This window comes from Cucurbitaria berberidis, assembly GCF_010015615.1.
Source record: "Cucurbitaria berberidis CBS 394.84 unplaced genomic scaffold K460scaffold_3, whole genome shotgun sequence".
Taxonomy (NCBI): Eukaryota; Fungi; Ascomycota; class Dothideomycetes; order Pleosporales; family Cucurbitariaceae; genus Cucurbitaria; species Cucurbitaria berberidis.
In genome coordinates, this window is record NW_024468937.1 from 716120 (window position 1) to 728538 (window position 12419).

At 49.4% G+C, this 12419-nt stretch overlaps 4 protein-coding genes across 4 annotated transcripts; 2 read left to right on the forward strand and 2 right to left on the reverse strand.

The window, feature by feature from the left end:
• Window positions 1-283: 283 nt before the first annotated feature.
• On the reverse strand, window positions 284-1264 carry K460DRAFT_394548 (uncharacterized protein; the record flags this gene model as incomplete). Its single annotated transcript, XM_040936000.1, has 1 exon — window positions 284-1264. The coding sequence occupies one exon, from the start codon at window positions 1262-1264 to the stop codon at window positions 284-286; it is 981 nt and encodes a 326-aa protein (XP_040787286.1).
• A 1920-nt stretch (window positions 1265-3184) lies between these two features.
• K460DRAFT_405003 (benzoate 4-monooxygenase cytochrome-like protein P450) lies at window positions 3185-4919 on the reverse strand (the record flags this gene model as incomplete). The annotated part of the gene is made up of 3 exons (XM_040936788.1): window positions 3185-4135; window positions 4185-4639; window positions 4691-4919. 3 exons carry the CDS (start codon window positions 4917-4919, stop codon window positions 3185-3187), a joined length of 1635 nt encoding a protein of 544 aa, XP_040787287.1.
• Window positions 4920-6085: 1166 nt separating this feature from the next.
• Window positions 6086-7937, forward strand: K460DRAFT_97550 (uncharacterized protein). The gene is made up of 4 exons (XM_040938848.1): window positions 6086-6291; window positions 6426-6610; window positions 6667-6887; window positions 6941-7937. Exons 1-4 carry the CDS (start codon window positions 6260-6262, stop codon window positions 7691-7693), a joined length of 1191 nt encoding a protein of 396 aa, XP_040787288.1. The 5' UTR covers window positions 6086-6259; the 3' UTR covers window positions 7694-7937.
• A 2146-nt stretch (window positions 7938-10083) lies between these two features.
• On the forward strand, window positions 10084-11422 carry K460DRAFT_365670 (uncharacterized protein). The gene has a single exon (XM_040933224.1). The coding sequence runs from the start codon at window positions 10420-10422 to the stop codon at window positions 11215-11217; it is 798 nt and encodes a 265-aa protein (XP_040787289.1). The 5' UTR covers window positions 10084-10419; the 3' UTR covers window positions 11218-11422.
• Window positions 11423-12419: the final 997 nt, after the last annotated feature.

The window sequence follows — 12419 nt, forward strand, 5'->3', positions numbered from 1 at the left end:
GGATGAGCACTTCGAGAACATCATGTATGGTTGAACCCACTTAAATGACTACAAATCGCTGATCACAAAGGCTTTATCCCTTATTTTGCTGTACTCTAATGCACAACAGTCTGTTATTATTATTATTATTATTATTATTATTATCATTATTGTTATTATTATCCTATCGACAACTGATTTTTTTCGTTTATAAGGCTCCAAACAACCCACCGAGAGCATTTCGCTACATCCTTAATTGGTGTTGCCGCGTACGGTGGGGAGTCGTGTCTATCTATGACCAAATTTAGGATGGGTAGTGCTCCATGATCATATACCACTGAATCAGACTTCCAATGAAGAAGCTCCCGCCTCCAAGAAGAAAAAGGGAAGCAGATGCCACAGCCTGCGCTGGCGCTAGAACTGAGATGAGTCCCACAGTAAAAAACCCTATCGCACCTATTGTGTTCCATATGCCATTTTGCCAACTTGCGTCTAATGGTTTCGGCCTATACCACTTGTCTTGCGCCAAGAACAAGAGAATTAGACTGGCGCATAGGAACATAGAGCCACCAATGACTTGCGGCGCAGATATGAAAGTCAAGATCTTCGAAGGATCAGTGAGGTCGATAACGCCAGGTAGACCCGCGACAGCCGTAACGGTGAAGGCGATACCACCCACCAGCTGGACGAGACCTGCTCGAAATGCCAGGTTTGGCAAGTATACAGTGCGCAATTCGAGCCACGTCGGCCACCACACCCACTCACTGCTTCCAATCAGAGCCGGCTTATAAGCCCCATCATCATCCACTTTTAGGTCAATGACCCTACGATCAACATTGAATGCCGTCAATAGGCCCATGAAGCCGACTAGTAGGAACAGCACGCTGCCCGTACTAATTGACACCAGAGATACGGTGGCTTTTTCGGCGGAGGCAGCACTCGGATCCTTTGCAATAAGCAATGCAACCCCAGCATTGATCGAGAACGCGATGCTGCCGAGCATGAACACAATCGATACAAGCCATCCCATGTCGCGATATGGATAGACAGTGAACATGCGGCGGATTTTCTCGCGAGAATCGGGACGAGGGATCGGTTCGATGACACTTTCGATGTCCACATAATCGGGTTTCGCGGCGCGTTCGGCCTCGCATGCGGCTTTGAAGGTAATGAAATCAACAGAGTGGAAGTTGCCGACATTGAACGAACGTGGGCGAACAGAAATATCCGGCCCATATGCTGAAGCTCGCAAATAGGATACTCGACGGGGGTTGGAGATGTTCATGGTGAGTATAATTCTGCCAGCAGAAAGACGACTCGACCTTGTTCGTCTCGCTCCAACGACGGTTCGCCAGCAAAGGGGATAGTTCCTTATAAGGCATATTGGCTTTGATTCCTGTGTGAGACATCTACTCTAGCACCTCGAAAGGCGAAGTTCAGGTTCCGAACAGGCATTCCATGGATTTGTATGTGGAAACGGACTATCAAACCTACAGAGCATGATACAGCAGGGGGTAGAAACACGAAGAGATCTGCAGGCCACAGACGCGATAGATGAAGCAGCTGTATGTACAGGGAAGACAACATAATGAGCGTTAAACCTGCTTGTAGACTGCCCTTGTGGACAGAATACCTGCGTATGGAGAAGAATTCGTCCGCCTGTCCGCGTCATTCACGATATTTTGGCCTTGAACTCTGAAGGCTAGATTGCGTGGCCTTATAATGCGGGTTGGCTTTTGTCGCCAGTGGGGGTCATGAGAGCCTAGGCTTCGCCATAGTTTCTCTTTTGAGACATTTCTGTTACTTGGATTACCTCAGATGAACATAAACGTCAATCAACGATGCTCACCAATCCACGCGAGTCTCTTGCACATCGATTCATCCTCATCAAAATGATTATACACTCTTCATTCATTCAATGCCTAGTACCAACCCCATCTCTGAATTGATACATATCGCAGTTGCAGGAGGCAGGGTTTACAGCCTTGGTCGAGCAAGCAATGCTGACTGCTGTTATGATCACCAGGCGCGCTCATGTATAGTTTATTGTAGTTGACTCCGATCCGCCCTGCGCCATGATCTGATTCGTTCATCACCTATCATCGGACTCATTGGCATCTACTTCAAATCATGATGATACCTGTGAATCCCTTTATGCTCCGTCGCAATGGGGCACCTGCCCCAGAGGTTATAAAACTGTGGGGGTGTAAAGATGATAAACCGGGGAATGTGCAAGGTTCGGCAACGGGATTCTGTCAATCATTCGCTAACGAAGGGTATCATATCACATTGCTTGGGGGCACTGTGAACGAACCAAGGGAAGTACCAGGTTATGCGGCTGAATTCGATACAGGGATATCGGAAGGATGGACGAGACAGACCCATAGATGCTGATAAATGGCCTAGCAATTCCTTAACGGACTTATTTTTATACATACGTGATAACACGTCATTGTCATATCTGAAACTTTGTATGACTTGTCTCGGATACGGAAAGCACAGTTTTCCGGGCTCCCCACGTACCATGTTAGTTCAAAGTGTGCGCGTTGACTTGTTTCGATGTAATTTACAACTGATCAACATATGAGCGGTGCATTACGCAGGGAGGGTTATAAGAGGTTTCAGAACTTGCAGGGCTGGGCCCCGAGGACCCCGAGGCACCGCGCCTAAAGTTTAGTATGTCGATCCGCCAAGAACATTCACCATTTCCCGCCCTTTGTGCTTCCAACACCAATGTTTTCACTCTCCTACACCTATCCTGTCGCTCTGCGTCCATCGAGACAATCGACATACACACATGAGCTCGGCGTGAGACGAAAGTGCGTTGTATCAGGCATCCACAACACTGCCATCGCTTGTTGTGATGTGTAACGATATCCACATTCGCTTGCCTCATCCTGTTGGCTGCTATTACTCTACTGCGACGTCCCACTGCGAGGAAAGATCGCGTTGGTATCGCATGCGCTTGCAGTCGGTCCTTTATGAGGATCACATAACTTGGAACAACATCAATGCTGTTACACGCATACTAGTTCATATGCAACAAGCGGTTACATAAGGTTTCATGTTCATGTGCTAAACTCGTCACAAACACCAATACTTGTATCTGCTAGCTCTCTTGACATGAAAGGTAACCCGTTGATGGGTAACTGTGCTATAAGCGATGGTACCTGCAAACACCAAAAAATTGTTGAGACGATAGCCTTCAGTGAGCCCTCTTCTTCAGCTGAACAATCGGACCCTTCCGGTTCGATACAAACATCTCATACGTCTGATACTCATTCTCACGCTGTCTTCCTGGCTTGCCCTGCGGGTCGCCTCCTCCAAGCTTGTTGGTTGGGTCAGCCCTCACTTCGAACATCCACAAGGCCTTAGCGATAACGATACGCATCTCCAGCCAGGCTAAATTCTTTCCAACACAACCGCGAGAACCAGCGGAAAAAGCGCAGAAAGATTTGCGGGCTACGGCGACACTTTCTTCGGAAGAGCCAACGGTCTTGTCCTCGGATACAATCCAACGCTCAGGTCGGAAGGTGAAAGGCTCAGGGTAGGCATCTTTGTCGAAGCTGAGGCAGTACAAGCCGGTGCTAACGTGAAGTCCTTCGGGAATGTAATGGCCGTCCACAGTCGTGCCGCCTTGAAGAACTCTACGGGCTGGCTCAGCGGAGACGGGAGGCGTCATCCGCAGGGCCTCTTCGAGGAAAGCGGTGAGGTATTTGCACGACATCATTTTGTTACCAGATGTAATTTCATCATAGCTTGAGAAGGTCGAGAGAATTTCCTTGGCGAGTTTAGCCTGCACATCTGGTCGCCGCGTGAGGTAGAAGAAAGCCCCCGAAAGAACGATGGACGTTGTGTCGGAACCAGCAATAGTCAGTAGCTCACATTCGCCGAAGAGCTCGTCCAAAGTGTAGCCACGCTTGCCAGTCTCGGGGTCATCAGCCTTAAAGAGCCAATAGAAGAAATCCTTTCGGACTTCATTATCCGGCTTTGGGTTTCTTTCTAGGTCTTCTTGGACACGTGTGCGATCTGCCAGGCATTTGTCTACAAAATTCTGCCACTGCACTATGGCTGGTGGCGAGGCAACCGACAGGAGCCAGTCGAGGCCGCGAGGCTTCAGCCAAATCCAAGCTGAGCCGAGCGGGCTCCATCCAATCTACAACATTAGGCCTTGATACAGTGTGACTGGAATGTGGGTCACTCACAGGGTGAACTATCTCCAAGAAACCAATCATCATCTCGGGCACATGCCGTAGCTTGCTATCTAGCTCTTTCATATCGAACGACTTTCCGAAGCACAAATCTCCAAGAATGTCGAAGACAAGCCAGTTCATCCAGTCGCACATATTCAAAGATGGTGTCCATTCGCCGTCCTTGTCAGCCAACGATCCAAGCAGCTCAAGCCATCGGTCGATATTGGTATGGAGAAACCCTTCGGTTGATCGCAAAGCGCTTTCAGAGAAGGCATAATTCATAACCCGCCGCTTACGCGAGTGCATTTCTATGCTTGTTGCATTCCACGTATTATGTGTATCGACGTTGCGCGGCCATACTTTGTAGTAATCGGCTTTCCTCACGTTTCCAGCGGGACCAAAGATCTTTCTGAAGGCAGATGGAGTGTTGATTAAGACGCTGTCGGGTCGGTAGCGGAACTCAGGACCTATACAATCTCAGCATTCTACCCATCTCGTTAGGGCATTGTTGTACCCACCGTACTTTTCCTGCAGACTGTAAAGCCAGATGTGGCGGTCCCCGGTGCGGGTGTGCCACCATGATGGGAGCACAGTCAAGCGAGCCCAGAACGGCCCTGGGAACTTTGCAAGAGGATGAAAATGTAGCCTGTATATAGCGGTGACCACTACATAGGACAGGGCCAGAGACGTTCCCAGCAACCAAATACTGGGATACGAGATCTCGCCCAGCTGATCTTGGAGAGTCATGTTGAGAATGGTCCAAAGAATGCGAGGAAAGAAAGGGGGTGCGAGAAGAGTCCAGAGGAACCGTACACTTGGGTATCCCTCAGCTGAACACTCCAATTGCAGGCAACCTAGTTGTCGTCCTTTGACGCAGCTTTCCTATTGCCGAGAAAGAGCCCTTCGTCTGTCTAGCCGGCCCGTATATGCACGTCGATTCGTACCCAAACGAACTCAACCAGTTTGAACCAGTCATGGGTCATGGAGAAGGCGACTTCTGGCCTAAAAGCTGCAAGAAAGGGTTCAGACGCGGCTCATACTCTACAAGGGTTTGGACATCGGTCGCAACCTAGCAGGTGAAGGGCAAATCAGAACTTCACGAACAGATAATGTAGGCCCTCTGGCTGGAGTGAAAAGTACAGGGATGCGAGCCGACGTCTAAACACCCTGTAGGCATAACATGCACCTCGCGGATCTTCCCTACAAAGTTTGATAACAACATGGGGCGGAAGCGCGGGTTAGGACTTCCGCGACACGCTTGAGACGAAAATGACATGGGTTGGGCGATAGCACGAGCCGCGGTTCTCTTGCCATGCACCGGCGCAGGACATCACTGTCATTTCACAAAAGATGTTCTTGCGTTGACAATGACAGAACGGAAGTATCAAATATTTCATAATAGGTGTTCAAACCCTAGCAGAACGAGTAGGCTAATCGAGTGCGGAAGCCTGTGAACACCACGCACAAGCCTCACCCCTGCTTAGCCCATGCAACGTGGGGTCAGCCCCTAACGTACCGCACCGAGCCGCACCGAGCCCGCCTCAGACTTCCCTCAGATAAAATAAAAGCAGCGCGTGTATGCAGGTTGGACACACCCTTAACTGGCAATAGATCCTTCGATCAGCACCAAAAAAGCCTTCACAACGCTAGATTGCCCGCGAAAGTGTTGGTCTTCCGAGCTGCCGCCGGCTTCATCGACCATAGTAATTTAATTTCGGTCCGTAGTACGCCCGTTTAGCAGGTGAAGGATGATCATCCCTGGACTTGCATTCGTTTAGTCAAACTTTATGCCGGCCGGAACAAGCGAGGGCACCATATCCAAGGTAGCAGCTTCTCAAGCACGCATGCATCAAATTCACAACCTAAGAACGGTATACGCCGGTCTGATTGTCGAGCTTGGTCGCTGTGGATGATAGTCGTTGGAGTGTTGGGAGCACCTCCTGCCCATTACCCAGTCATTTTAGGTGGCCCAGGTCCAAAACAGCGCATTTACTACTCCTCGAGCCTCCCCACTCTTAGTTTAAAGACCTAGTCTTGCTCTACTCCCGTTCAACCAGTGTCAGGCCTATCGAGGCTGCTCTAATGAAATGGCACCAGTGATCAACCCTGAAGAAAGCGTGTAAGTAACAATCCTATCCCTTGACTTGCAGCTTGAAAAGTGGTCGATTGCTGTATCTTGAAACATGGTATCCAGTGCTCGTTCATCTTTTTCGGGGAGGCATACATCTCCAAACAAGCGCTGACTGCCGCCAGTGACGCCTACATTCGCCGCCTTGATGGCGTGGCCTGCTCTACTTACGTGCTTGTTATGCTCCTCGTTCCGCTCAAGATTTGGTGTCGAAAAAAAGCAGGTGGCTGGGCAAATATCGGTCTGGATGACATTATGACCGTGGTCGCCCTTCTCCTAGCTAATGGCTTCTTCTATACTTGCATAATCGGTAAGTCTTCTGCGTTTGTTTAGGAGTATTACGGCATGTTAACTTGTACTACGTAGGCATGAGATCTATGCTCGGGCGACATGTCGACAGCCTCCCCAATCCTCTGATGATTATCGACTTTCTGAAGTGCATCTGGATTGCCCAGATCTTCTACACATTTGCAATCGCATGCATTAAATTCGCAGTGCTCGCATTTTATTGGCGGTTGTTCTCCGTCCACGCAAGAACAGCAATATGGATTGTGGCAGCTGCGTGCGTAGCATGGTTCATCGCGATTGTAAGTACCTTTACCGCAGCTTGATCAGCAAACACTTACATTAGGCACCCTAGCTGTGTTGTGTCATCTTCAACTGCGTACCGGTCCAGGCAGCATGGGACATCACCATGAAAGGTGCAAAGTGCATCCCAATTCGGTCGATATACTTGGGAGGATCGGTGCCTAATGTTGTCCTCGATATCATCATAGTGGCTATGCCGTTGCCCTACGTTTGGCGCCTTCATGCTCCGCTCGGACAACGACTAATTCTAGCCGGAATGTTTGTCCTGGGAACATTCATCGCTGTCGTTTCAATGGTTCGCCTGATTATCTTCCTCCAAATACCAATCGCCACCTCCGGAGACCTAACTTACAACTTCCGCGAGATTATCGTCTGGTCCATTGTCGAAATCAACATCGGCCTCTCGTGCGCCTGCCTCCCCAGTCTCAAACCCGCTGTTTCTCTCATCGGCCTCAATAGGCTTTTCTCCTTTAATGGCTCCCGCATATCAGACGCCAAATCGCCTGGACCCAGTAGCGGGTACCCTTCCCATCAATACAACAGCAACGACAATTCGCGGAAGTCCCGTCCGCGTAAGAAAGGGGCAACTGGCGGCTTGTTTTCAACCATTGGCGGGCTCACTAAGCTAGATAGTGAGGAAGATCTTAAGATCGTGGATGCTGTACATGGGCAAAACCAGACAGAAATAGAAATGATGCGGTTAAGCGACGACAGTGGGAACACCACATCGAAGGGAGCGCCAGCGAATGGAATTGCCGTGCAGAAGGACTGGACCGTTTCCGTAGATAGGAAGAGCAATATCTAGATCTAATTTCGACACTAGCGATGCTGCTTAAGCTACAGTAGATCTTGACCAGCACGTACCAACCGATCTGAAATACAGGACTACGTACGGCTCGTCCGAACATAGACTTCATGATTGCGCAGACTGCGCAGACTGCGATTGCGGAGCACCGCAGGGTGGTGCACTGACACTTACCTCGCAGATTTTGAGTGACTTTGTAGGATTCTAAACTCTGCATTATATGTACAGGGTTAACTAGGATTAAGGTACATGTGCTGTGTACGGCGCGAGCTCGCTAAGATAAAAGTCGGGGTAAAGTGAATTTAGGCTTTTGTTGTTTGTTTATTGTTGTTGCTAATGTGCGCGTACTCGTTGGGGCTGAGCGTCAAATAACCGTTGCACTCAAAGCGTAGTGGAGGCATGCAGGCTCCCCAATTCTTGTCGCGGTTTCAGACTTAATATTAAGTTTGCATCGTGAATATTATCCTACAACACTGAGCTGCTGCCGTTCACGCCGACACACACAAAAATAGACAAAATTGAAATTGAAAAGGATTAGTACTGGAGTCGAACTCAGGCCTCATTAGGAGCAAAAAGGTAATAGACCTAAACTGTTCAGTGCGTATCCATGAGGACAACTGATTACAGCTGAACCACACGGCGTGTGCCTTACTACGATTAGGTCTATGGAAACAATCATCAAGCTTCAACTATATACACAATAATAAAGTGCTAGAGTAAGTGAGAAGGAAGTTTTACGTGTATTGTACGTTCACGATTGTGCAGAGGTGAAAGTGAGTGAAGGACAAGAGGTGAGCGTAGGACTCGTGGAGGAGACCCCCATTATATTGCGGGTGGGAGCAAACGGAACATTAACAAAAGCTTAAGAATGTCGGGAAATAGGTGGACGCATGCGCGAAGTTTTTGGTTCTATGTCCCGCTAGCGGTTAACGACAACGTCCTCACTCTACTCCAGTCCTATCGACCCGAGGAGGCTTATATCACGAGTGATCTTATTGTTCAATCCAAAGCTGCCTTATGAGAACTTGGTAGCTAGCCGTGCATAACGATACCGAGGACAGATAAATGCCTGAAAGAAGACATTTACACAGCGTTTACGCCCTAGGACAGCCTGTTGAGCTATTGCTAGTCTGTAGAATTGTACAATGAGTTGTACATTTGAGACACAGCCGGTATGGCTTTAGAGTAGATCCTCATGTAAAACTTATGTCGATAACAAGCTGAAGAGCTTTTGGATACAATTTGGTTTAGCGTTGTAGAGATATCTGCGTGAGATTTACAACCCCACTTCTACTCTTGAGGGCTCCTAGACCTACTATATGTAAGTACGGACTCATATTGACAGAAATATCACGCTAGCGTAGTGACAAGTTCTTTGGCCTGGTCAGGTACTGCACCCCAGGAATTTACGTCCATCTCTTGCATAAGGCAACGCATTGCGTAACACGGCAATACGCGCACTCTATATTGTTGACTGCCAAATGTCGTCTGAATACAGCACTTCACCCAGAGATTAGTATTGGGGACTGCGCTAACTAAGCCTAACCGCACCATCCAAGTTCAGTAACTTGACCTTGCTTTCATCGTGTGCCCCACTGCTCGGCTTTTATGGGCGGCAGAGCAAGTGCTCTTCGCTCGAGGTACATATCGCGTCCCGTTTGATCTCTTCTGATGATGGCCACGCCAAATCCCTCTCGTCGATACGCACCATTTCGGTCTCTCTCGTCTGGGAGCGTTAACTTCGATGTCTATACTCGGAGCGGCTTCCTGCGCATGTACTGGCGCATTGTCATCGTATCCATCTAGATGCATAGCGCTACCATCTCCATCTTTTTTACCTCTCCACAAATAAGACTGGCGTCGGACTGAAATCTTCTATATGGTCGTCGTCATTCTCATCGTTGCTGCTGAATGGTGCTGGTACCGTCCGTGCAAGCGCAAACTTGCATCGACTCTTGTTGTTTAGCGTACAAGTGTTTGTTTTGTAGCTTGGGCCGCATGTGTAAAAGAAAGAGCAAAGCCCCATACTAGGCTTGATTTATCCTGAAGACGTTCTATAGATTATTAGCAATCATTCCGTAAAATATCAATGTACCACTGAGTAGACATAGGCGTGAGAACCTGGGGATTAGCTAGGCGAAAGATACCAAGGGCCGCCAACTTGTAGTTTGCGCTTTCGTGCACATCTGCGTACGTGCGACAGGAAGCTGCCCATCGTCGTTATCAGTTCATTGTGCGTGTTAAGGGTATGTTGCACTTCTCTTGTGTCACTCACTGTTTTCCCATGAGCTCGCTTTCACCCCCGCACAATCCCACAACAACACGCGCAAAATTACCCTCTCACCTGTTCCAACTTCTTCTCGTAGCATATATATTTTAAGATTTGTTAATATTTCAATAATGACTACCAAGTAAGATATCCCGGGTTAGTTCAGTGGATGTCCGTTCTCTAGTCCGATTATCAGAAATAAGGTAGCCATTATTATTGCTCCCCAAAACTCCTTTTTCGAACCCAGCCTGTACCATTTTTACGTTTGTTTCTTTTTTGCCTTTTTTGCGCGTAAATGTACGTCTGCCTATTATCAAGGTGAAAGCAGCTCGAGAGCTTTTGCACCCTACGTAAGCCGATACCTGACCCAAAGCCACTTTTCGCTCGTCTATTACCTCAAATCAATTCTACTACTCTATAACACCATCTTCTCACTTCACTAGCTCTCCATCTCGCAATGGATCCCTTCTGCAACCGCAAAATCATCACCATGCTCGAAGGTGACGATACCTACCACGCCACCATCACCTCCATCATGGCCGAAGGCGACGAGATCTACAACGCGCTGCGCGGAGCATTCTTCGGCAAGATCGGTCCAGGCCTCAGCATTATCATCTACCACCCCACGCGCGACGAGAAAGTGAGGCTGCATTACCCTAGCCTCAAGGAAGGCCAAACGTACCGCATCGCAACCGCCACTGAGCGCCAGCAGGGTGTGGGATCAGCAGCCTCTGGAGGCACCCAAAAGACCTTGAGGCACATCGCGGTCATCCAAGAGCACTGGAAGCTCGCCGACGCCAGCCATATTGTTCCCTACGAGATAGCGCCACGCCTGCCCGACGAGCTGGGACGACTGCCCATTGCGTCCATGGGCGAGGGCGGTGTGCTGCAAGATCCTCACCTCTGGCCTGCGCGATTGGCTGACGAGCTGCGCAAATTGAGTGGCAGGAGCGTGGATAGGCAGGCGGTGGCCATTCAGTACCTCACTGCTGCAGTGCAGGCTAGACATGAGAGGGATGATAGTGGGCTGTGGCAGATGACGAGCGGCGATATCAAGGATGCCGTGAGGAGGATGACGGAGTCGATTGCGGACCAGGCATATGGTGAGCTGCCGGAGGAAAAGGCATACACAGAGACGTATGCTGGTGGACTGGCGGAGGCGGCTATGCAAGCGTTGGACGAGGCAGATGGCGAGAGTGCGAACATGGGATCTGGGTACGAGCAAGATGGAAAGTTTACGATCAGTATGCGCTAGAGGCGGATAACAGGACGGCACAACGGTCGTCGAACGTGTCTTTCATTGCTTCATGGATACAGCGTGGGCTCTTTTTCAAACCAAGTTCTTTCTCATTTCCTCCATCTTTGCCAAAACTTCCATCCTACTTTCTCACTCCCTTCTCCCTGACTTCGGAACCTGCTCTTCTCTTTGCTTCTTCGTCTGCCCACCCATGCAAACCAGATGATCAGCCCGACGACCATGAATGCTACTACTAGTAATGTTTGTAGTGGTTCTGCAAAGACTGCTCTTGACAGCAGAAAGAGACTGACACAGCAGAAAATGATAGGCGTGGTAATCCACGTCTTGTAGGGGCGCTCTAGGTCCGGTTCCCTGACTCTTAATATGATGAGACCGAGCACAGTTTGAAAGTAAAAAGAATAGCCCGCAACGCCGTAGAAGGTGACGAGCGTATCGAAGGAGCCGACGGCAATGTACAAAGCTGTGAGCGACGCGTTGAGGACCATGGCGGAGATGGGCGTGAAGAAGAATCCCGCATCCGCATCGGCGAACCAATTCACCAATTTCCTTGGTATTCTGCTCTTCCCGGGGTTCGCATTCAAGCTGTGCAGCCTAATCGCTCTATGATTTTTCCCCAGACCTATGTTTCCAAACAGAGCCGGAAGATAGCCTTCTTTGCCTGCGGCGTATACAAGGCGGCCAGATGTGAAAGTTGTTGCGTTCAAGGCTCCAAAGCATGAGCCCGAGACGAATAAAGCAAGGACGAGCGAGCCCACGGGTCCAAAGACTTGAGATCCAAAAGCCACGGCAACGGTGTTGGAAGACTCGATGACAGAGGCAGGGAGTACGAGGAAGTAAGAGATATTGGCGAGAATGTAGCATAAGATGACGAGCGGGAGCGATGTGTGGATTACGCGGGGTAGGTCGCGGGTGGGGTTCTTGAATTCTGCGGTCACATAGTTGACCTGGTGATATTAGTTCCGAATCTAACTTAGGTGTAGTGGCTTGACGTACATTGTCCCAGCCGTCAAAGGCCCACAGGCCGGCGTAGAGTGCTACAGCCCAGTTGCTGACGTTGGTATTGGTGTCCTCAAACCAGCCGCGGTTCTTCCAGTCTTCATTTGCGTGGCCACTGTAGGAGAGACCTGTTGCCGCAACTACGATTCCAATTACTGTGACTCCGATCAGGGCAAGAAACTTCAAGAACATGAAGACATCAG